Here is a 27,024-nt window from a genome sequence, read left to right as displayed (position 1 = left end):
TGAAAATATAATACAAAGGGTATATAGGGAAAACATCGGCATTGCATAAAATTGATTCTGAGAATCAATTAGTAACTTTCATACTTTAACTATTCTTAGTAATTTAGTAACATTTTTTAAGTAATTTATTTTGGAAAAATGTTATATTTTTCGAAAAAAAAGTTACCCTCATTAAATTTGATACATCTAAAAGCGTGTTTTATTAAAATACTAATATTTCAACGATGTTTCACAAAGAACCAAACTGAGTATCTGCAAAACTATTAAAAATTTTGAAATACTTTAAATAAAAAAAATGTTGATTTTTTAATTCTCCATCTATTGAAAAAGTAATATATAGGGTGTTCCATTTAAAATAACAATGAAAAATTATTTTATATTTTAGAAAGTTTGGCGTAGAATAATAAACATCCTGTATGATTTACGATTACCATATTTTTAGTAAAGTATGAACAGACCATCTAAAGTAAATACCTAATATAGTTTTGATTTCAGAACAGTTCTTGTATTTTTAATAATTTTTTTAAGAAGGGCTGAAAAATATATATTTTTGATTTATTTTGTAATATCTCTGGAACTATCGAAATATATTCACTTATATCTTAGAATTGTGTAAAGTGATCTGAAAGGAAGCCCAAAATACAATAATATACAGGGTGTTCCGTTTAAAAAAAATCATCCAGATCCACTCATACTTTTTTAAGCCACACTATAGAAGTGAAAATATTTTCCTGAAATATATTCTGGTACATACTTTACGTTTGCAGTTAAACAAAATTCTCAAGTTTTTTTATTCTAGGAGCTACAGATGCCCGACGCACTATTTCCGGACCCTGTATGTTATATACATTGATAATACCGTATGATCGAAAAAAAACGGAGTCCAGTTGGCTTGGAAATGAACATCAATGACATTCCCCATTTAATTTTACATACAAAATGACAGCGATCTTCATTTCATAGCCATCGCTGACGCCGTTTTTATTCGATCATACGGTATATACAAGTCGTACCTGCTCTTTGAATTTCCCACTGAAAACCGCTTGAATATCGGGAAGCGTGAATGAACATATGGCAGAGCCCATAAGACCGTTGGTCGAGGTGGTGAAGGTACCGTAGAATTTGGTGTCATCGCCAGGAACCTTGTAGATGCTTTCTGAAATCACAAAAAATATGTTAATTTTATACCATTCATCTTCGTAAACTTTAACTAGAATTTAAAAAATAGAAGTATTATTTTGGATAGTGCAGAGTAACTAACTAATTTCCTTTAAATGGCAGCTGTGCTAAACCGTTAGAGGCGTCCGGAAATAGAGGAAATAGAGTCGAAAAATCTATAATATAGAGGCGTTAAAGTGACGCCGAGCAAAGCGGAAACGAACAGCGAATCAATTATTGAAACTAACGAGAAGAGAACCGAGAGTAACAATAACCTAACACAAAGACTTATTTACTCGTTACGCCCGTCTCTATCTTTCCAGCCTCGCTTTGTCTCTATTTCTCTAACTAAGACGGATCTGTGAAATTGTGCTGTTAGAGACGTTCGTCGAAATCGGGCTAATTGAGAATTTACTGCCTGCAAAAACGGAATATGAAACAAAGGGAAACTATTAATTAATTACAGAGGGAAACTATTAATTAAATAATATTTGCTCTACATACTAGTTTAAGCAATATTTGCTCTAAGTAAAGTTAGGCATTGCTAAAAATAACTCTACCCAGAGTCGGACTGGACCAGAGGGGCCCTGGTGGAAATATTTTGTGCATTTTTTCGTTTTGGTCAATTTTTCACTATATTAATTTGTTGTTAATGTTCCGTGATAAAATCAGGAAACTACCCGTAATGCAATGCAAATGCAAATATAGTTAATCCAAAAAAGGTTTTGGGGATAACCTCAGAATATTACCGCCAGTTTTTTCTGTTTCATTTCTACACGGAAAATAACAATTACATTGCACCACAGGTTGTACCCTTCCCCAATTCAGTTTACAATAGTGCGTAGTAAAATTGTGCCAAAAAATAAATAGTAGTAAAATAAAAAAAATATAGTTAGTAGTGCTACAATTTGTAATAATGATTTTCATTTAAATTTCAACGAGCACAATTTGTACGAGTACAATCTGAATAATGCACAAATTGTGAGAATTAGCACCACACTTGTTCGCTATTTTCGTATAAAATCAAGCATATTTAACTACACACACCGGAAAAGTCTAGGGATATTACATTTTTATCCAGCCATCGTCAGTAATTTTATTATTTGCATTTCTGATGTAATAAAATTAAAATAAACAAATAATTTACAGTATTGGAAATAAAAATGTGAAATTTACCGAATTTTGCAAATTTACCTTGATTTTTATTGAACTCAAAAAAATACACACATTTTTTTTAATTCTAAACTGTGAATTAAAAAAAAAGATAAAACCATTTTTACTTAATAAAGGGTATGGCCTCCTCTACTATTCATTACAGCCCTACATCGTCTCTCCATGCTCCTGATCAGGTTGTCGATCTCTTCTTGAGGTACAGCTTGCCACGCTGCATTCACGGCCCGAACCAGATCCCTACGAGTTTGACGAGGCATACCCATTCTCAAAATTCTTCTTTGGACCGCGTCCCATACGTGCTCGATGGGGTTCAGGTCAGGAGATTGTGCCGGCCAGGGTAAGATGTTTAATTGATGAGCATTGATAAACTGACTTACCACTCTGGCTGTATGAGGCCGTGCATTGTCATGCATGAGAATGAAGTTTCTCCCAAAATCATTGGCATATGGTAACACGACAGGCTCAAGAATTAAATCACGATATGGGATTCCTGTTAGAAACCTTTCAAGTAAAACGAGATCGGTTTTTCGGCCTAAATGGACTCCTCCCCAGACCATAATTGTTCCACCTTGATAAGGGTGCACTTCCTGAACATGATCCAGCCGAATAAGATTTCCCAGTTCTCTCCATACCCTAAGCCTTCTCGAATCCGGATGAATTCCAAAGCGTGACTCATCCGCGAAGAGAACATTGGCCCATTGTTCATTCGACCACTAAACATGATCTTGAGCCCACAAATATCGTACCTCTTGATTTCCTCTCGTTAAGGGTTGAGCTCTCCAGGGGCGTCTGCTTCTTAAGTTGACCTCTCTTAATCTATTGCGAACAGTGTCAGAACTAACGGTTACATTATGTGTTTCCTGGAGAATTAAACTAAGCTCTGGTGCTGTAAGAGTCGGTCGGCGTCGATCATTTAATTGTAAAATATGATCTTGCTGAGGGGTAGTAATGCGATGTCGCCCTGTGTGCCTTTCAGCAACATCACCACTTTCACGGTAGCGTGCACTTAATCGCGATATTACAATTTGCGTTGTATTTAATGCTCTAGCTACGTCGATTTGGCTCATTCCAGCTTCAAGCATACCCATGGCCTTTAGCATTTCGTCTCTGTTAAGATGTACGCTCCATAATGTCGTTTAAGACTAAACAGAGTTATTTGAATGAATTTTGGTCAGGGCCCGTATTCTGTAACTTTGAAAACGGTAAGCGCTTTTAGACGCTCAGCGTATATGACGTTAATTTTCGTTGAGCGCATGTTGAGCGCGCACGGTCTTAACGATTTCCGTATTCTCGTCTGACGCGCTTAGCGTCTTTACTGATTGCGCTGAGCGCTTTGAAAACGGTTGCCTTAAAGGATCGTTTTGCTTGTCGAACTGTGAAAATCGAAAAAATTGTGATTTTGTGCGTTATCTTGCTCTTTAGTGAAAATTACTACTTCTTCTATAAATTCCTCAATAAGTAATTGATAATTTACGACTTGGCAACTATAAATATTGTTCAAAACATCGAAAATGCTGAGAAGCGTCTTCAACACTTCCCTCGTATAATAAGAATAATGACATATCCATAGAAAAATAGCTTGACATAACTCAATAATAGGTTATGAAATTCACGTAACATTGACATTTTTCATTGTTACATCCGTCAGTTATCAATTTTTGACTATTACCTACATTAGAAATGGTGATATGTGCTCAACGCGTATCCAGAACACCATACGCATGGCAACGAGAATACCAAAATCGACTGCTTTGCGTTTCGCTGATCGAATACTTGCGCTCACCGCTTTGAACGCGTAAAGTTTTTATGTCAAAGTTACAGAATTCGGGCCCAGTTATCATAAAAACATAGCCAGTACAGGTTAAATTCGAACAATTGATGCTAGGTGCTGTTTATACATTTGACAAAAAATGCACAAACACTTCTGCAAATATCCCAAATTTAGAAATAACTAGTGTGACTACTTCGTTTCAATCGAAGTAGAAAGAATCGGCCTACAAATATGTGGTTGTTTATTCAAAACATTTATTTTTAACTTTAATAAAATGATATCCCTAGATTTTTCCGGTGTGTGTATTTTGAAGATCTTGTAATAGAAATAAAAGCTACAACGTGATGCCTAACATTTTAGACGCAAAATGCAGCAGTGTTTTCTACAATTCTGGGGTTTATTACAATTTATTCTTTTTTCGGTGTATTTAAGAATAAATATGTCCTAAGAGACGGGGGCCCGCGAGGACTGGGATCCGGGTGGCAATCGCCACACTGTCTATATGACCAGTCCGACCCTGACTACCTATGAAAGAAAATATTATTGCGAAAGAAGCAAAAATTATTTTGAAAGGAGCAATAGCGACTAAACGAAAAATAAAAGAGGTTTTTTAATACAGTCTAGTATAAATAAATGTATTACGCAAGCATCTGTAGAAGTTAGTATTGTATGGCTATCGCTTCTTTGATTTTAATGAAAATAACATAAATAAACATAACATAAGTAAAAATTAAAAACAAATTTGTGTGTGCACTATGTGGTACTTCTTACTAACAGCTTTAATTTAATTGAAGGATTTGAAGATACTCAAACTCGGAGAAGAACTTTAAAAGTGAATAATGACGAAGAGTTCGATATTTCTAAAAGCTTCATTTTTAATCAGGATGATTTTAAATGGTTTATAAACAAAAACATTGATTATTTCTTGAATTTAAATTCGTTACAATTTTTTACAAGGTTTAATATTGGTAGAAGTTTTCTGCAGTTAGACAGTACGGAATGGTTAAAGGATCCTGGATATATGAGAGGCTTAGAAATTGTGAAAAATTTGAGAGTAGTTACTGATGCCGCAGAAAGAGCTGTTAAATTGTCAGAAGAATACATTAATATTTTATCTAGAAGTGAAGATGAAAAACAAAATGTAATTCAGATTGTAAAGCTGGATTAATAAACTCGGGAGTTGAGGTTCAGTTGAGGTTCAGTTGCCGTTCAAAATGTTCAACGCTATGAAATGAACGCGCGCATTTATAAAGTTATAAAGTCAGTTGATATGAATAAGCGCCTGTCGATCACGTGAAGCACAGTACGCCGATGCATAGGAAAATGACCCTTATTGTTGTTTCATTATTTCTGTTAACGTGATGTTTATATTTTGCGTAATCGTGGATTACTGTGTTTGAACTTTGACAAATACCAGAAGTATTTTTAAATCGAAAGAAAAACGTTCGAAATTTTCACAATTCCAAACCTAACCTACAACCGAAACTGACAGTTTATAAATGCAAAAATATTGAACCTCAACTGCCGCGAACATCCATCTGCAACTGAACCTCAACTGAACGCCAACTTCCGAGTTTATAAATCCAGCTTAAGGGCTCGAACTCACTGACGACCAGGTCGCAACGACCTGGCCGTTGGCTGGCCGGATGTATTTCGTTTTTAGCTGCGGCCAGATGAATGACTAGTTTCAACAGAGTTGTCAAATCTAACGATTTTTTACGTTTTACCAATTAGAAAATATTGTTTCAGAAATGTTAAAATATCCGAGTTAACTAAAAAGCGAAGTTGCTATTCACAACAAACAAAAAGCATTGTGTACGCGCGACCGACAAAAAGGAGATATTCTGTTTCTTTTTTCTACTGATATGGCGCCCTTATCGACTTTAGAAGTAAACATATAAGGGCCATCGTAAAAAAAGATCGTCAGACACTGGCTCGAAATATAAGCAGGTAGAAAGTTTAGCTTCCAGTTATTTCAATGTTTACGATATAACGAAGAATCTACAACAGTAATTACTTCTATTTTTATGAATGTTTAAGTTACTTTCTTAATTTTTTTTTCAAAATAATGTACCTAGTAAAAATATAGTCTAATGAACCCTGTTTGAAAAACGTTAAATTAAATATCATATTTAAAATACAGTTGTCCTTCTTGTACATGACTACAATACAACTAAAAAAACTAATTTAATAAAAAAACAAGTGGTTGTAGAAAAACTTTAAATATTATTTTTTTTATTTTTTAAACATCGAAACTCAAAGGTATAATAACAGGTATCATATCAACCATAAATAGAGTAGGTATGTCATATAAAAATGTTTTGAGTTTTTACTAGAATCGACCCTTGATAAAAAAAGGGATTAGATTTAAGTTTACCTTTGATCCAGTCTGTATACTATTTCTTTGGATTTTCTGCACGTGTGCAAAAACTACACTAAAACAGTATATCTTATAGAAAATAAAATATTGTGCCTTGAATTTGATGGTTTTCATCTGAAAAATTATTAATTTGGAAGAAAACCGGCAACAAGCGGCAGAAAATAATATTTCCTTGCAGTCTTTTGGTCGCAACGACCAACGGACGGCCAGGACGTTGGTGTGCGCTATATCATTTGATTTAATGGTTTTAGAGTAGAGATGGGCGGTTATTGGTAAAAAACCGGTTATAGGTTAACCGGAATTATCTTTAAAAAATAATAACTTGACAAAATTAACCGACACAAATTAACCGGTTATTCAAATAACCTAACCTAGCAAAACTAAATATTTAGTTTTCCTATAGGTTTACTTACCTCTACACTCCATAGGTCTACTTCAAATTAGATAATAAACTTAGTTATAGTTAAATAGAGAGTGTAGCAATGTAAATATGTATATGTACAAAATGAATTTAAATAAAAATGCTAACCTCACTTTTTTGAGTAGACATGTATATGATATTAAAACTAGTAATTACTTAACGTTCAAATAAACCACACAACTCACAAGTTCTACAATCTACAACCAAGTTATTTTAATCAAATACCAAAAAAAAAATAAGGAGACTGAATGAATAGATAATGAAAGATTATCTTCATTCATTACTTGAACTTCAATTTTGTATTCTTTAGTCTAAGCTTCAAGAGAGACTTCAAACTACAAATAAAATATATTTACGGTGAAACGTGGGTGAAACTGGGCGAAACCATGGAAAACTTTTGAAGAACCGTTGAAAATCCGTTAAAGTGGGTTAAAATTTAAATATAGAATTTAGAGAATCTATTATTATTATTAGTTAGGTTCGTATCACTTGGCTAGCTGGTGGCTAGTAGTAGTCTATGCCATTAGTACTTTGTTTTACGGCCTGACCTGTCAGGGCCATTCGGCTGTTGTTTTGATTATTATCATCAGGGTTCGCCTGATGCCTAATTTAATTTTGACATTTGATGTTTGATGTCATATATTTTCGTTTTGGGAGCGGGCAGGATCTCTCGTTATCGTCGTAATATCTGGAAGATCCGTGCCGTTCGCTTCTTCGAAATTTACGATTCAAACAGCTAATATTTAATTGTTACTTATTTTTAAAAACAAGTACGATTTTTTAAAAAATAACCGGCTATAGGTTATTGAACGTAATGCAAGGTTATTAGGTTAACTGGTGAAAAAAAACTACCTTTAAATAACCGGTTATTTTAGAGGAAAATACCGGTTATTCAAAAAACCGGTTACTTTTGCCCATCTCTATTTTAGAGGTAGTTGCGGCCTGGCCGGTGCGACCTGGTCGTCAGTGTGTTTGAGCTCTAAGCGAGTATAAGAAGAAATATCAAAAACCAACTAAAGAATGTTTATTAAAATAAATCAGCTATACTTAAATGGTTTAAACTTCATAGTTCCCAACCTTAACACCATCAGAATTGTATATTTTTACAGTAATAGATTAAATTTTTCAAAAATAATCATAATTTTGTCAAAAAAGTTGAAGAATTTAGGAATATATCGAGTAGGTAACTTTAACCGTGAATAATTTTTGAAGGAATTTTTGTTTAGTAATTTGGTTTGTAATTGTAATTAGATATTTTAAATATTTTTTTTTCTTTATTCTTTGTGTTTTTTTGCTTTCGATAACGGTAAGAGATATACCGTATGATCGAGAAAAAACGGCGTCAACGATGGCTATGAAATGAAGATCGCTGTCATTTTATATGTAAATTTATATGGGAAATGTCATTGATCGTCATTTCCCAGCCAACTGGACGCCTTTTTTTTTCGATCATACGGTACTTCCCGAAACGTTAAGCATTTTTTTTGTCCGTTAGGCAAATTTATTTATTAGTAAATCACTGCTGACAAGTGTTTAAAAAACATATTTTTTTTTATTTTGATGTGTTTTGATGTTTCTTTCGAATATTTAATCATCAAGAGAAAGACAACGTTGGTCTAGTCCACTTTCAAAGAAATAACTTCTTATGTATCTAAATATAAATTAACTTTTGGAGAGAAGAGAAATTTTGAAATAATAATTTATAAGAGAAAACCCCAGATAAAAGTATTGCATGCTAGGAATACACAGAGTGAGACCAAAAAATGATAGAACGGATAAGAAGACAGGCGCGATAGACCGAAATAAATCCCTCAAATGACTTAACGAAAATCACCTAGCGAGAAGGAGACTTTCGACTCTGTTAAAATTAGTATAATACTTACGGATTTCGTTGAAATAGAAGGGAAATTCTCCGGGAATAGAGCAGTTCAGTCGTGCTTTGAGATACGTTGCCCAATTCTGAGACAGGATGTTTTTTCCTCCGGTGTCTTTCTTGCAAACTCTCGCCACTCTACTGTAGACGCTCTTGCCGCAGTTGATGTACTCTACGGCGGTTTCCCTGAAGAAAAACAGGACGAACTCTCCGATATCGAAGGATCCAACAAAATTCGGTTCTGAAATAAAAAAAAGATATTTAATTTTAGAAATATGAAATTAAAAATTAATGAAGGATTATTTATATAAATTTATTACAATTCCACAAAAATTGTCAATTAGGGGGACTTAAATGCTATTAATGCAGACAAAAAGTAAAATAATCTATGGGAATGACAATCGATGACAATTTCGGCGAGATCAATCCCTAAACATTATCTATACTAAAATATAAAATCCTTAAGTGACTGACATACTGATTAATCACGATCCTGCTCAAACCACTCAACGTAAGAAGCTCAATTTTCGCATACAGGTTGATTCTAGGGTGTAGAGGTTCGATAAGAAGGGATTTTTCGAAATTCCAGTTCCAAGAGGGTGAAACCACCCCTCAAATATTACAGTATTTTTTATTTAAAAAAGGTCAAGTTTCCGAAAAAACACTTAAACACGTATATTTTATTTTGTTTTTTTACATATTTTGAGATTTTTAAAAATGTATACAGGGTGTTTCGAAAAATCTGGTCATTGATTAATCACGATCATGCTTAAAGCGCTTGACGTAAAAAGCTGATTTTTGGAAAACAGATTGACTTTAGGGCGTAGAGGTTCGGCATGGGATGGATAAGATGGGATTTTCCGAAACTCGAATTTTAAGGGGGTGAAACTATCCTTCAAATATTAAAATACTTTTTTTAAAAACCGGTGAGTTTTTCGGAAAGACTCTTAAACACGTATATTGTATTTTCTTGTTTTACATATTTTAAGATTTTTTATAAATTTATACAGGGTGTTTCATAAAATATGACCATTGAGTAATCACGATTCTGCTTAAACTGCTTGACGTTTAAAGCTGATTTTTGGCAAACGGATTGACTGTGGGGTGTAGAGGTTCGATAAGGAGGGGTTTCTCGAATCTCAAATTCCAAGAGGGTGAAAACGCCCTCAAATATTACAATATTTGTTATTTAAAAAACGGTTAGTCTTTCGGGAAAACGCTTGAACAAGCATAATTTATTTGTTTTTTTACATATTTTGAAATTTTTTAAAAAATCATACAGGGTGTTCCAAAAAGTTGGGTAATTTCTTAACCACGATTCTGCTTAAACTGCTTGACGTAAAAAGCTTATTTTTGGCGAACGGATTTTTCGAAAGTCAAATTCCAACGAGATAAAACTACCCCTCAAATATTACCAAGTTATATAATAATATCGCCATATTGTTTTTTCTCATGCTGACATAAATGTGAGAAAATTTTATCCAGTTTGTATGATAATGGAAATCCTTGCTTTGCTTTATCATCACCATTACAAATGATAAATTCAACTCGAACGAAGTTGCTGGTAAACGCTAGTCAGACATACAAATTTATTTCCAAAGAAATATTTTTCTCGAATTTTAAACCAAACGAATTAAAAATCACTTGTACTAAATACAAAAATAAATTACTACCTTCTTAATGCCAACTGGAAGTAAGCGCAATTAAAAAATAAAGAAGGCCAAGAAAATGACGTCTAGGGCTTAACCTCGCAAGAATTATCATCGATTTTCATTCCTCAGCTGTTTTTGGCGCCGTTTTCTTTCGATCGTATGGTACTTTTTTAATCCTTAAGTATAAATAAGCCAAACAAAAAAAATACTGTTTGATAAAAAAGCGGCGTCGCTTGGAAATGACGATCGATGACGTTTCCCATATAATTTTACATTTTACATATAAAATGACAGCGATTTCATAGTCACCGCTGACCCTTTTTTTAAGCATATTGTATCTATTAATATTATTTATTATTATTATTAAATTAATAGAAATATAATAACTTAATGCAGGAAAACTAAAATCGTTTATCTTTCTTATTACATTTCCTGAACAAAATGAAAGTTCTAATTTTTATTTTGTCGAATTTAACAAGTCTGGGCAATTAAATGAATAAAATATTCAAGTCAAACTCCGTGAAAATCCTTGTCCTATATTTCGGACAATTTCCCGCGATTTAAATGTATTTTACTGTCATGTCTTTCGGTGGAAAACATTTTCCGACGGCTATTCGTACGTTAAATTTCACGGCGAAAATGGAAAAATTCCCGTTGCTGGATGGTGGAAATGAACAGACACGGGTACATTTAGTTGCATTGTGTGGAAATTTTCGCCAGGGTTGGATGCGTAGTAAATTATTTTTTTACGTAATTTATTATACGTAGTAAATTACGTAAGAAAATGTAAAAATTATATTACGTGTTGTTTCGGCTGATGTTTTGAATTTTATTATTATTTTAAAATCTATTATTATTTATCATATACAGTGTCACAGATTAAGTGCGTATTATATGGAACTTTTTTTATTTATTGATGTAGGTAAAGTTTGGCTTGGGCAATAGATTAAAAATGACAAGAACATTTACTCTGCTTCCCCTAGGAGATGCAAGACCTTGTCGTTGGTGGGGAAGCTCCTGGTCAGGTGCTGGGGGGAATCCCCTCTAGCACTTGGCTTGGTCTAAGAAGCATCTCACTCATCGTCTTGTCCCTGACTGTAGTGTCGTGGCCAGGGAATTGCACCAAGACATATAACGATACCGGGCGGGGCTACGGACAGCCTCAACCTTGGGGCACCGGGGGGCACCCCATTGTATTTTACCCCTTACCTTCTACATGCGGGGTTCTGTAGAAGTGGACCGACTGTCCCTAGCGACTCATAGGAACACTATGAGATCTGATAATAATAGTAATAAAAACATCACCGGTGAAGCTGTGGGAAACCCCTAGCGACACTGGGAACAGTAACAATGAGAGTTCTAAGGGGCAAACCAAAGAGAACTACAGGAGAGGTGGCTGACACTTGCGTGAGACCATCCTGCGCAAGTGGCATACAAGCTACCACCTCCTCCAAGGGTCGGGAGCCTACCTCCTACCTCTAAACCCAACAGGCGACACAAGCTACCGTTTCGTCTACCCGGCCTGGGTCGTAGCTCCTCGACTGTGAGGGACACGGGTCTCCGTAGGAAGTCCTGGGACTGTATGATGAGTTATAACTCAAGAAAGGGGTACACTATAGATCTCTAAGGTCGCAGAGATTAACCCCCCTCCCACTTATTCTAATTCTAAATTCTACTCTGTTACCTTCGGCTATCTGTCAAATTTGACATTTAGAGTAAAAAATGGCTAAAAACGGGTTTCTTGGCAAGCTTTTGAAAAAATTTATTTGATAAAGTTGTTTCTTTTTCTATTTTACATAAATACACAAATTTTCAGTCATCTAGATGAAACAATTTTTTTCGTAATTTTTAAACTATAGCTGGAACTAGAGATGAGCAAAAAATCGCAACCTGCGATTGGCTCTCATAGGAAACTGCGATTGATATGTCTTCTATTTGCAAGTTTCAATTTAGGCAACCAGTATGACTATAGCTGCAAAAATAGACAGAGTTGCTACTTCCACGTTATACTTGTGTGCTTATAAGTTAATTAATTTTAATTACGAGTATATCGGTGGCTTTAATAATAACTCAAACACACAAAATTACCATCGATTGCCATTCCCTAGCCGTTTTTGACGCCGCTTTTTTGATCGTATGGTGAAAAGAACAGGATCATTCCTGTTTTTTTTTTGCTCAGTTGTAAATATTGTAAGTCGTCGGTACAAATTTGAGATATCTGTCATAGGGCCGATCGGTAACTATGACAATAACAATCAACACGACGCTCCTTGGCCGTACGTACCGATAGCTGTCGGTAACTTGCCGATACCGACGATTGTACAGAATAGCGCCCCAGGGGCGCTATACCGTTCGGCCGTTACCGATCGGCCCTATGACAGATATCGCAAATTTGTACCGACAATTCTCGGTATCTCTACCGTTGACAAGGGCACGGTAGAGATACCGATTTTCGTCGGTACAAATTTGCGATATCTGCCATAGGACCGATCGGTAACTATGACAACAACAATTAACACATTTTTACTATATACAAATAAAATACGTATCGAGAGCTGTCGGTAACTTACCGATACCGACGATTGTCGATGCTGTGTACAGAATAGCGCCCCAGGATCGGGATACCCAGAAATTCTCTTTTAAAACTAAAGAAATATCTGTGTAGTAGAGATATAAACTTAGATTTAAGAATAAGAATGCTCCGATGCTACGTGTTTTCGACCTTATTGTACGGTGCCGAAGCGTGGACCGTTAAAACAGCCGAAATTAACAAACTGGCGGCTTTCGAAAGGTGGTGTTATCGTTGCATGTTACGGATTTCTTGGGTCGATTGAGTTACAAATATCGACGTGTTACGCCGTAAGGAAGACGAAATACATAAAATCCTTAAGAGGAAAAAAATAGAATATTTTGTACATGTTATAAGAGATCCTAAATATCAACTGCTCCAGAATATTATGGAAAGAAAAATTCAAGGAGGACGTAGTCGGGGCAGAAGACAAACATCCTGGCTGAAGAACCTCAGAGAAAGGTACGGAATGACGTCGAATGGATTATTTAGAGCAGCCGCAAATAAAATTAAAATAGCCATGATGATAGCCAACTTCCGTTAGGAGACGGTACTTGAAGAAGAAGAAATATTGGCTCTGTTATAAATATAGTTTGATCCAACCCTGTTTTGGGGAGAACGCTAGAGCAAGCGTGAAAATACTTAAAATTTCACAACTATCCCTCCCCCATCCCATCCCTTGTGATGTCATGTCACGTCACGAAACCAACTCGCTTTATCATAATTTAATCATTTTGCGAGTGAAAACACTCTGCCAAGTGTTAATAATTGATACGTTTCGCGTATCAAAGTATCCCATCATCCCACCGAATAATCAAAAGCGTGAAAAAAGCTCGAAAATAATATTCGCTCTGTTGAATCGCAACGAAATTTGCTGTTTTTCGACGTATTTAGTGACTGGCTGTCATCGGCAAACGTACGGTTAATAATTCTGGTTGTACGTTACGTTGAATGCGGTTTAAAATCTAATTATATACTGTCAAAATGTCAAAATAAATAAATTAAAAATTTTTACTACAACGTTATAAATAGTATGTTTACAGTATTTGTGGTGGGTTCTTCTGATTAAAGTTCAATCTAATATTGATACTAACAATTTATAAAAAATTCTTGAGCAGGTGCTTAAATAGAAACTAAATTAAATAAACTGAATTGGTTTTACATGAGATCTCTGAATACTTTTTATAGTGGAAGATTTGTGTTACGAGCAGGGGCTGCTCGTAGCACTGGAAGATGGTGAGGCACATTAGAAGAGAATTTGTATTAGTATGTATATAGGGTGGCCATTAGTACGAGGAAGTTCTATATAAAAAAAGTACATATCCTAAAAAATATTTTCACTTATAATATCACAAGAGCTTAAATTATTTTCGGAAATTTTTTTGAGGGCACGAATATTTTGAAAATTATCCCGAGTCGAAGACGAGGGATAATTTTCCTAAAATATTCGTGCCCGAAAGAAAATTTCCAGGAATAATTTAAGCTTGCGTGGTATTCGGTAAGAAAATTTCACACCTAAATTTGAAAAAAAAATATTAATCCAACATGACATTTTAAAATAATTTCAATTTGTTAAGTTGGCCAAGGTATTGATGTTTTTGACATATTATGTGTTTTGTCATTTTTGTTTGCGATTCTGTCATTAAGTTATTACTAGTTTTAAAACGTCTGTACGTAGAGTAAGAAGTGTATAGCGAAATGTCGCGATTTGGAAAAGTAAACCAACAAGTCATTAAAGAAGAAATTGAAAATATAAAACCAGATAACACCCGAAAATCAAAATCAAGTGTATATCCATCATATTTCGTTAAATAGAAAAATACCAGCTTTAGTTAAATAAAGGCGGCAGAACTATATTTTTTAGAACATGGCAATTTCGAAGAAATTCATATGTAGGTATATCTAACATATTTCCTTAAATAAAAAATATTACCAACCTTAGTTACATCAAATGCTAAAACTCAAATGGGTAATATTTCAATATATAGACATTGTAGTTCATTCACATTATGATTGTAGATCTTATGTTTACCTTTTCAACTGTCAAAAAATTTCCACTAAAGTTTCGTGGCGCCTCGAAAAAATTTCCGGAAATTTGTTCAGTTGCCATGGTAACTAGTCAACATTAAAGCATGTTATTGGTTGAAAAGTAGAGGTGTGAAATTTTCTTTAAAATTGCAATCGCATTACTATTTTTCTGTACAGAATTGGTTTCAGCATAAAATTCAGCATACATCACACTATTGATTTATTTGAAGCACTATATATGCGGGATTTCCATGATAATTCATATTTGAAAAATGTCACCTTTTAAAAAGTGGTAAAAACCTGGAGTGAATTTAACTTATTGATATATTATTGCTTACGTACGTATAATATAGTGAGGTATGTAGGATGAAAGAAGAAATCCGAGAAAAATTCACATTCACAGGGATTTTTTTATGGCGCGGCCAACATTGCAATATTATAATGCTATATCTCAGTTTTTTTAAATGCAATACACACTGTATATTATTTTTAGTATTTTAGATACCTACAGACTTAAAAAGCGCACATTTTTGTATTTAAAATATTTCTAAATTTTTAGCAGTTGCGGAAATAGCCTTATGTAATATAATTCGCAGTATTATACCGTATGATCGAAAAAAAAACGGCGCCCAGTTGGCTAGGAAATGACGATCGGTGACATTTCCCATATAAATTTACATATAAAATGACAGCGATCTTCATTTCATAGCCAACGCTGACGCCGTTTTTTCTCGATCATACGGTACCTATTACATAGGGCTATTGCAACAGTAAATTTTTATCAAAGCGACTTCAGGATATTTTCTCTTATATTTTACTCTGTATGGTAAAATTTTGTTTTTCTACCCATCCTATAAAAATAAAACAAAACGAAATCTGTAACAGGTCGCTTTACTTTTTGACTATACACAATTTATCTAGAAATTATTCGAAAAACTTTACCTGGGGAAGTCCTCTGATGATGCATGGTCCGTCTAAATCATCATATCAATCAACAATGAGTCACTGCCCACTTTTTAGGTATTTATTTTATATGTACAATAATCAGTAAAAAGAGTAATTAAACATGCAATTCACATTAAAAAACGTAGACAAAACAGTGTAATAACCGGCAGAATTAATTCAAACTCTGATGCAAACTAAGCCAAATTCCCAAATAATGCAATTCTGCATTTTCAACCTGTCGCCTAAAATCTCTCGGACTGATCGGGAACTGATCGGGACGTGATACATATTTTTAACGAACGGCTTTTAAGGTTCAAATTTACATTTGAGGGTCGCCTCAATACGGTCTTTTTACGCGCTACTAAAAAAAGGTTAAGGTTAAAGGTTTTGCCTATGCTTTTTCTTTTCATTCTATAGAGTTAAGATTCCAGTGAACGCTGTCGCTCCGTCAGTGCGATATACCACAATACGGTAGACAAGGAAAGGCGAGAGGCAAACCTCTGCACATATATTTCTTAAAGAACAAATGAGATTGATATACATCGTCGAGTTTGTCGCATATGGGAAAGGAAGCGCGTCGACGTAATTTATTGTAGAATGACGGTTAAAAAATACAATTATTAATGATGCAAATAGGGAAAAAAATATAAAATTGTGATTAAAGATGTATTGATTAATAAGTGTAATTTTTCAAATGTATTGGTGAGGCACTGCCTCATCTGCCTCATAGGACAAGCCGCCCCTGGTTACGAGACTTCTCTGGATTCAAAGTCAGCACAAGAATTAACTCTGAAAAGTAATGTACAGGGCGTGGACAAACTTTTTTTTATAGCATGCATATTTAAATATCTTTAAATATCTCAAAAACCAAAGCATTTAAACATATTAAGCCCTTATAATAAATGCCTTATTTTATGCCCAAGAATCTAAAAATGAACTAAAATACCGGGTGTTCCACAAGAAAAAATATAAATTTGGTATGGATCTTAGTTCTGACACGCCCTGTACATTTGAAAATAATTTTAAATTATGCACATTGCCTCTCTACATATACCCATACAAAATTTTGTTTCTACATCTTTCCGTCTTCGTATGATCAACCGAAGCGAATGAGGTGCGCCACCCTGTATTTAATTCAAAATAATATTAAAGAATTTTGACTAGCGATAATTCATAAACTTTGTATGTAAATAAAAGACAAATAATAATGATGTAAATAAGGCAATATTAAATAGATTAATTTTAGTATTCTAAGTTTTTGTCGACTGGAAAGTCAGTTTCCGTTAGCGGCTATAAATCTTACTTTTATTCCTGAAGGATATCTCCAGATTTTTCATTTTTTCCTTTCGTTATAAGCATAAAGCTATACTTAAAATTGAAAATTTGAAGTTTGTGGAACTTCTAGATTTATCTAAGAATTTTGATGTAATTTTTATATTTAAGTTATAGAAGTATTAGTTGTCAAAATTAAAGAAATTTGGCTAGCAAAATAATTTATAAACTTTACATTTATTGTTGTTACATTGATATTAAAATGAGACAATATTAAATCAATCAATTTTAGTTTTCTAAGTTTTTGTCGACTGGAACTCAGGTACCCGGTGGCGTAGAGCTATAGGCTCTCGTCTACCAATCTCAAGGTAGTTCGAATCCCACACCCGGCATTTCATGAGCCGACTATTTTTATTAAAATAAAAATATAAATATAAATAAATAAATAATAGTTTATTGTCTAACAGGAAATCCTAAATTAAACACAATTGTGTACACTAAAAAATTCAGACCATTCATAATAAATGAAGCTAACATAAGCACAAATCTTTAGAATTTTGATGATGGTTATAGTGAGTCACTGTTGAAGTTAAGGAAGTTTAACTAGCAAAAATTCATAATCTTTGAAGGATTGTTGTTACGTTCATACAAAAACAAAATCTGACAATATCAAAACGTTTAATTCTACCGTATGATCGATAAAAATAGGCGTCCCGTTGGCTTGGAAATGACGATCGATGAATTCTCACTTATAATATCACAAGAGCTTAAATTATTTTCGGAAATTTTTTTGAGGGCACGAATATTTTGAAAATTATCCCGAGTCGAAGACGAGGGATAATTTTCCTAAAATATTCGTGCCCGAAAGAAAATTTCCAGGAATAATTTAAGCTTGCGTGGTATTCGGTAAGAAAATTTCAACACCTAAATTTGAAAAAAAAAATATTAATCCAACATGACATTTTAAAATAATTTCAATTTGTTAAGTTGGCCAAGGTATTGCTAAAACTCAAATGGGTAATATTTCAATATATAGACATTGTAGTTCATTCACATTATGATTGTAGATCTCATGTTTACCTTTTCAACTGTCAAAAAATTTCCACTAAAGTTTCGTGGCGCCTCGAAAAAATTTCCGGAAATTTTTTCAGTTGCCATGGTAACTAGTCAACATTAAAGCATGTTATTGGTTGAAAAGTAGAGGTGTGAAATTTTCTATATAATTTTACAAATAGAATGACAGCAATCTTCATTTCATAGCCATAGCTAATGCCGCTTTTTTTTCGATCATATTGTATTTTACTATCTTTTTGACGACTGGAAAATCAGTTATCGGTAGCGGCTAACTTTTAATCTAAAATTATATTTTGGGATTTTTCATTTTTTCCTTCTATTATCAGCGTAAAGCTATCTAAAATTAAAAATTTGAAGTTTTTGAAACATTTAGAAATACTTTAGAATTTTGATGATCTGCCAGTGAGTCAATGTCGAAATGAAAGAAATATGGCAAGCGATAATTCATAAACAACCAAATGTTGGTCAAAAGTGCCGCTAATACCTTCAAGAAAAAGGTGGTACGACTGTGCTCGACTTGACAATAAGCTCTCTGTCAACTATATTGCCAAAATTTTGACAGTAAAGTACGGCTTTACGCACTGTCGCCGTATTGAATCAACTAGCAGAAATTATTTGATATGAAATGTGTAAACTCGAAATATGTTTTCATGTCAGTTGAATTCCTGTGACTTCGTAAAAACGCGAAAGTCTTGACTGAATAGGACCTCTATATTTGATCATACTATTATCTTTACATTCATCAATACACGAAATTTGATCAAATATTTGAAAAATAGTATAGCTTTAATCGGAGCTTCAATTAAAAATCAATGAAATGACAGTGTGCATCGTTTTTTTCAAATTTCAGCCATGCGTTTAAGGTTTTTCCCGAGGGGTAAACCGCAGAGGGAAAAGTGTACACCGTAATTCCTTTTACTCAAATAATTCAAGGTCAAGGTCAATCATTCAAGGTCTTCCTTGGAATTCCTTGGTACGAACTCGGTAACTCTTTCAGTCTGAACCAGCGTTGCCACCTCGGTTTCGCAGTTCCGCTATGAATTTTCGTAAATGATGATTATATATGAGTGATTTTTATAAATGTCTAATGTCTCTATAAGTACTAGATCTAACAATAAAAAGTACTATTACGAGATTTACGTTTTTTTAGTTAAATTTTAGGACTAATAGGGGATCATGAGGTAAAAATACTGGAAATATGTCGGCACTTATTAAACTTAATTTTTCTCGGGATTTTTTGAAAATGATAGGTACCTAGTTATACTCGTATCTATAGGAAAGGAAATTAATAAAACTTATGTTGCACGTCATAATACGATCACCAGTAAATTCCATAAGATTACGCATGGTATCATTGATGAAGTGCACCTAAAGTTGTATTAATTTCCCTATAGTATATACCTAGGTATTATTCCGAGGAAATGAAAAAATCAACTTTACACTTTCTGAGTACTGAATAAAAAAATCTTATGAGGGTTTCTTTAAAATGGCGAAATCAGGGAACGTTATAAGTAGATCTCTGGGGGGGTGGTTGGCCGTACTATTGGAAAATATTTTAGATATATAATCGAGGGTACAATATTAAATTAAAAAGAATATCTAACCTGTAGATATTCGATATTGGGAAATTTTGGAAGCGAAAACGAAAAACGGATAGTAAAAAATCGCCTGCAAAACGTTATTCTTTAAATTTAGTACTACCTATTATAGTATTCATGGTTTACTAATGTTCGTTAATTTTTATAAAGTTGCTTGTAATTCCTCTTAATTCCTGTGGAATTCCTCTAAATTTCTAAGGAATTCCTTGGAATTCATTGGAATTCTTACGGAAATAATTGGAATTCCTAGTAATTCCTATGGAATTCCTTGGAATTCCTCGTAATTCCTTGGAATTCCTGTAGAATTCCTTCATAGTGTACACCATAATTCCTCTGCGGTTTACCCCTCGGTTTTTCCCTATGGATGAGAGCAACGCCCTCGTTTGGTTAGGCGCGAACTAATAATCGCAGCTGAATCTCCCTCTGGCGGATTAATTTGCGTGCTATGCCGGATTTTGATCAATTTAACGTATCGTGAAGCCGATAGACAGATGGTGGATTTCTCACAAAGATAGCCGCACTACCCGATTTCGATTTTATCGGTTTAAAAAAAGATTAGAAGCCTTTTTGAACGTGTGGTATATTCAATTTTTGGCGGATATGGCAACAAAATTGTTAATTTTGCGTTTTATTAGTTCAAATAAGGATTGTTGGATAGTTCACCGGCACGAAAAACGGGCACCTTAATTTTTTTTCTGTATTTTAAAGTATTATACATTGTGTTCTAGTGGACCGATTTTGATGATCTTTTATGCAGTTTGTAGCTAAATTATTTGACTTTTTAGTATCTCCTTCTAAATTGAAAATAAAGGTTGCCATCTATCAATTAAACGAAGGAAAACAAATTGTTGATATTTTGGTGAAAGTTTAGAACACCCTGTGGAGTACGTTAACAAAGAAAGCAATTTAAAAATCATTTTGTCATCTAGGTGTATCTTTTATAGAGAGTTTTTTTTTGGTTCATCTCAATAGATATATTTTTTTTTGGTGATATTGGTTTTTTAAGAAGACACTAACAGTTTTTAGTATTTTTTACATTAACACCATACCTTTGCTTTTGGTCCTAGTCAAATAATATCGAATCTACTAGAGTAGTCGCGAATATGTCCAATAAAATTAAAGCTATTTAGATGAATCAAAAAACAAACTAGTCAACAGACATATAAAATAGTGTTTATGATTTATGTAATAACGAGCAACCAAAACCAATCAACAAATTTCGCGATATCGTCTGCTGTTTATAAGAGGAGTTAAGGCAGTTAAAATTTGGAATTACGGATGCTATTTACCACACGGATTTGCGATATTGTCAAGACTTAAATATAGGCCAACTTGGGTTTACATCAGATTGGGAAAAATCATGTAAAATATAATTCTAGTAAACCAATTTGATGTAGATTCAAGGGAATCGTTCGCGTATACGTCGATCTGAATATGTTCTTATAATAAACATTATTAATTAAACAATTAAAATCAGGTCGATGTAAGCGTGATGTTTCAGGGCTAGCTCGTACTAAATATCGGTGCTGGAAATATACAAAGGAGATTTTGAGCACGTACCCGCCGATAATTGGGACGAGCGGGAAAATATAAGATAGTGTGCTGAAGACAGGGAGTTAGTTAGTCGGTCGATGTGAGTCGCATTATTACGGTCAGTAATTCGTGTTATCAGTCCGTTAGTAGAGAAGACAGCGCAGACTGAAGATGTTCCTGTAAGTACTTAGTTAAGTAAGCCGTTAAGTCTTGGCATTCCCCAAAATTGTATTATACTGTGAACTTTATATTAAATAAATGCACATTTTGTTCAATGGTTGTTTTGATTGAGAGAGAGAACCTGGTATAGCGAACCTAGTAAACAACCCCCAGCTAGGTCGCGACATGTGGTGGAGGCGCCGCCTTTCATTCAAAAATATGACAGAATAACCGATAAGAATGGTTGGAGCCACGCTTTTAAAATAAAATATTTAAATTGTTACCTGGAAAATGCTGCATTAGTTTGGTTTAAGAAATATGTTAACAACAAGGATAATTTTAATAAAAATTGGCAGGATTTAAAAACCGATTTTATTAAGCAGTTTGGTGGTGAAAATCCATTTCGTAAACTAAAATCTAAATTTCGTACCCGTATACAAGGTGAAAATGAAGATATAAAATATTATTATTATGATTTATTGTCGATTGCATACGAAATTGATAGTGAAGTAAATTTTGATTTTTTTAGAGAACAATTTGAAAACGGTCTACATGAATCATATAATAAATATTATTATCTTTTAGTTACAGAAAATATGAATTTTGAAAGTTTAAAAAACATAGTTCACAAATTAAATGATTTAAAAGAGATATTTTTAGAGTCTCAAATGTCAGCATATTCCCGGAATAATTATTATTGTGACAATTACATTCACAATAAAAGACAACTAGGGCGAATGAATTCAGATTTTAGGAATAGGTGGTCAGTCAGCAAATCTAATAATGGCAAATCTAATAATACATTTTATAACTCAAACGGCAGAACAAGTTTTAGAAAAACTAATAATAGTTATGGCTCATATAAAAATCATGCAGGTCATTTAGAGTATACTAAATCAACAAAATCACCAAACAATAACGAAGAGAATAATAATAGCAAAATCAAGCACAATCATGCAATAAAATATGGTCAACAAGACGCTCTCCCATGTGAAACTCATATGGATCAGGTGGAAAATATATTAACCATGTCAGAAGAGGACTACATTGCCTCTAAGAAATATTATTCTATATTAGTCTATTTTACGAGTATTAAGTTTTATTATTTTATATGTATAAAATAACACAACACAATTTTCATTTATTTACTGCATTATTATTATATTCAAAGGTAATTTATTTTAATATCTATATTTTCTTTATATTTAACGCTGGGGACCAGCTCTCCAAGCCCGGGGGATATGTCAAGACTTAAATATAGGCCAACTTGGGTTTACATCAGATTGGGAAAAATCATGTAAAATATAATTCTAGTAAACCAATTTGATGTAGATTCAAGGGAATCGTTCGCGTATACGTCGACCTGAATATGTTCTTATAATAAACATTATTAATTAAACAATTAAAATCAGGTCGATGTAAGCGTGATGTTTCAGGGCTAGCTCGTACTAAATATCGGTGCTGGAAATATACAAAGGAGATTTTTGAGCACGTACCCGCCGATAATTGGGACGAGCGGAAAAATATAAGATAGTGTGCTGAAGACAGGGGAGTTAGTTAGTCGGTCGATGTGAGTCGCATTATTACGGTCAGTAATTCGCGTTATCAGTCCGTTAGTAGAAGACAGCGCAGACTGAAGATGTTCCTGTAAGTACTTAGTTAAGTAAGCCGTTAAGTCTTGGCATTCCCCAAAATTGTATTATACTGTGAACTTTATATTAAATAAATGCACATTTTGTTCAATGGTTGTTTTGATTGAGAGAGAGAACCTGGTATAGCGAACCTAGCAAACAACCCCCAGCTAGGTCGCGACAATATCGTATGCTGTTTACGCGGCATCGTTCGGCGTAGAACCGAATCACGATGATGGACATTGTTTACAAATATGCCACCCGGTATGGGTTGTTTTCAAAAAAATAAAAAAAAAATAAAAAAGTTATAAGGGTGAGCCACTTTAGAAAAATACACGGTATGTTACAAATAACAATAAAATGGAAGGCGAGCGATACCGGGATGGTTTAAAAGCTTCATTCGACGCTCCTTTTACAATTTATTGTCAAACGGCATCTGTCCCGGGCATAATTATCCTTCCGTCAAACAGGTGCCTCGCTCCCATCCCTTTTACGACGCTCGCCAGCATTATAATTTCCTAATTTCCATTCATTTTCCGCCACATTTGCATACGTATCATCGTTACGTTGGCTTGGGGACGAAATTTTACGAGAAAAATTACGTTGTGGGTCGCGCGACGTCCTTGTTACGTCGCGCAGTAATGTTTTACGACCCCGTTTTTTGTTCTGCAGAGACGCAAATTTTATTTCGGAGAAATGGGCTAAATAAATCGGTTAAAATGGTTTTAATTCTTACTGAACTAATACAAGCTGATATCGCAGTATAAAGAATAATTTTGTAAATTGTTCTCTATTTTGTGCTTATATTGTCTGGACTACGCTAATTATAAATAGAGTCATAACTCCCTTAAAAAAAAGAGTATAATAATGTCCCTATTATACTCTGTTTTTTTTTCTCAGGTAAGATTTCGACAGACAATGACAGAAGAAAAGCAGATGACGTCCCATACCAATCTATTTATTTTACTAAAAAAAGTTTCTAATATTTTCAAGTTAACGATGGATGGGTTTAAATATAAATCCGTGCGTCGTCTCATGTTGTTTTTAACCAATTTTATTGGTTTATTTCAAAAACGACAGATCATATTTCAAATTTTATTGGTTTGACGGAACGATGAACTACAAACGGACGTCGATGCGTATGAACTAGCCTTTAGATTTTTGAGGCTTGTCAAACTCTTGCCAAATTATAGGTTATAATTTTGTGTCAACTTATGTCAAATATTTGCGTTTTGGAAGATCTGCATTTTGATTCGTCTTATTAGGTGTGTTTTTCGTCTTTTGAAGTCAAGTTGAGGAAAAATTAACTGTAGACCCAGAGCACAGTTTATAGTTAATACTCGCTGCCCACGCAGAAAGTCTTATACACTCTCTCGTATATTATGCTACAAGGATCGTACTAAACATATACTACTAGAGTAGCTGTAAAATATCGACATCACACGATTGGTACAACTTAACAAGTATAGCTAGAGACGTGAGAAATATAAAATAAGAGACGCCCCTCGATGCGCAGTGGACAGCACACAAATTTGCTTTAATCAGATTTTTCGTAGCGTAACTGCATCTCTCTTCCGCCGAATGCGTTCTCTCTCTATCGTGTGCGCGACCGGTGCTATCCCCAAGTCTCTTCCTATATTTGTCAAACTGTAAATAATGGATTTTAATACTGCAGGAAAATAATGTCAAAAGGCCTACTGGTTTAAAAAAATTAAGCTTAAAGTTGTTTTATTTATAAACTTAATTAAGTTATATTTAAGCTTTATGTTGTTTTATTTATTCCTGCGGAATATTACAAATTTGTATTTGTACATAAGTTATATTGATAAATATAATAATAAATACGGGAAGTTTCTTGAAGCTTGAAAGTAAGAAATAGTTCTTTTTTATATTTTTTTGGTATGTCATGTTTTATTCTTGTTTGTTTTGTATTAACAAATTTTTTCACAATATTTTGAAGTAATCATTTACCAGTCAGATTTTAAATATTATATTAATTTCCTGCTATGCATTCCAGTTGTACCAAGTTATATTTCTTTGTAAAATAAAATAAACTACTTAAAATTAAAATGTTAGACACATCTATCACTATCATTAAGGATCTTGTCGTTGGACATACTATAGCGGGAATTAAGATGCCATAACTCCCTCTACTTTTTATAGGTAACAATCATGAAATACAATAGAGAATTTAGGAAATAATATAATATGAAAATGGACACTCATCCAGCTATTCTAATAAATTATTTACATCCTTAACCCTCGTGCGGGCGCGTCTGGAATTTTGTACCGCAATTTTACTGATTTTAATAAAATAAAACATCCGTTGGACGTAATTCGGTGGTGTCATTAAATATTTTTATTTGGGGATATTTGACACCCTTACTAGTAGTAGTTGCGCATCCAGCGATTTTGCTTCAGTAGCAATTCTGTTGAAAAAGTGAAAACTACAGAAGTTACGGTATTCCATGCCGCTACGCACCTCGTTATGTAAGTAAAATAGTTATCTATTATTTATTTATTTTGGTTTATTTGGTGTAGTTTTTAAGGGTTAATTAATTTTATCAATTTCTTTTATAATAACCTGTTAATAATATATGTATACTGTTTTTACTCATATAACCTATAGCTATAATTTTTGTACAAAATTATTAGCTGTTGACATTGTCGATAATGACAACGAACGGCGATCTTAGGAATTCGACATCGATATCATATTTGACGCGTCAATAATTCAATTATATCGACAGTCGACACTCTCGACGTCACCCAGCTCTAATCAATACAAAATTACTATCAACCACATTCAAAGAAACTCAGGTAGAGGTGGTAGTAGAGCTGGTTTTGTTTGCCACTAGCCACCGTAACGGATGCTGGAATTTCTAAACGTTAACTTTTCGATGCGGTATTCGAGAAATCTCGGAAAACATCCGTTATTACTAACGAAACGAGCGTTATTAGCTAGGTTATACTGCGGCAGTCGAACGGCCATAAATAGTGGTGCTGTTCGGTCCGGGACGTCATGTAAAACAGAGCCGTTAAAACGGTCGTTGTGCAGCGAGATTTCCGTGGAATCGTTAAAGTTGCAGTAAATTGGCTGCGACGGCTTAATTTTAGATCGATTTGCATTTTTATAACTCGCGAACCGGAAGCGGAAAGAGGTGAGGGGGCGGGGAGATGTTATTCTTCCGGATCTTCGTGAGCGAATTTTTCGTTAATTTACTACCAAAAATTTGATCTGTTTCGAAAAAGAAAAACAGCCTCTACACTATCTCCGAAATGTTTTACGAAATATTTCGTAAAACATTTCGCAAAACATATTCGGAAGTAAACTCAAATATAAGCCCTTTATATAAAAATTAGTTTCCTGAAATTGATCAAGACGCGCCGTGATTGGTTGTTTGTTTTTTATTGTTAACCCAGATTAACTATAAACAATTAACCCAGATTAACAATGAAAAAATAGTGTGTGCATTATGTGCGCATATTTGAAGTGAAACTTCTTACTAACTAAACAGCTATTAAATTGAAGGATTTGAAGGATCTATTATACAGGGTGAGTCTTAAATAAGTGCAAATATTTTCAGGGCTGGTATATTCCGACCCCAGGGAAACGTCTATGAGGTTTTTTTCGTAAAAAAATGTTGAAAATCATGCATTTTCTTTTAAATTTTCCTGTATATTTTTCGAAAACATTTTAGAACTGCCTGTTTACCGCAAATTTTCCCACGGTATAATTTCTTAATCTCTGATATTACCATAGTTACGGCTTTACTCTATGATTACG

The 27,024-nt window shown here is 33.9% G+C and overlaps 1 protein-coding gene across 2 annotated transcripts in view; it reads right to left on the bottom strand.

The window, feature by feature from the left end:
* LOC115884045 (semaphorin-2A) overlaps nt 1-27,024 on the bottom strand; it is a 443,601-nt gene that overhangs the window by 8,510 nt on the left and 408,067 nt on the right. For both annotated transcript variants that reach the window (XM_030902489.1, XM_030902488.1), the window contains exons 7-8: nt 8,787-9,017; nt 1,014-1,156 (exon numbers count right to left, since the gene is read on the bottom strand). In XM_030902489.1, coding sequence (XP_030758349.1) covers nt 1,014-1,156; nt 8,787-9,017 — 374 coding nt within the window. The remainder of the gene's footprint in view (nt 1-1,013; nt 1,157-8,786; nt 9,018-27,024) is intronic.

The sequence above is a fragment of the Sitophilus oryzae genome, unplaced genomic scaffold, assembly GCF_002938485.1.
Source record: "Sitophilus oryzae breed Bouriz unplaced genomic scaffold, Soryzae_2.0 scaffold_2008_pilon_pilon, whole genome shotgun sequence".
NCBI classification, from domain to species: Eukaryota; Metazoa; Arthropoda; class Insecta; order Coleoptera; family Curculionidae; genus Sitophilus; species Sitophilus oryzae.
The sequence above is the reverse complement of the archived record's forward strand: the minus strand, read 5'-3'. Positions and strand labels throughout refer to the sequence as shown.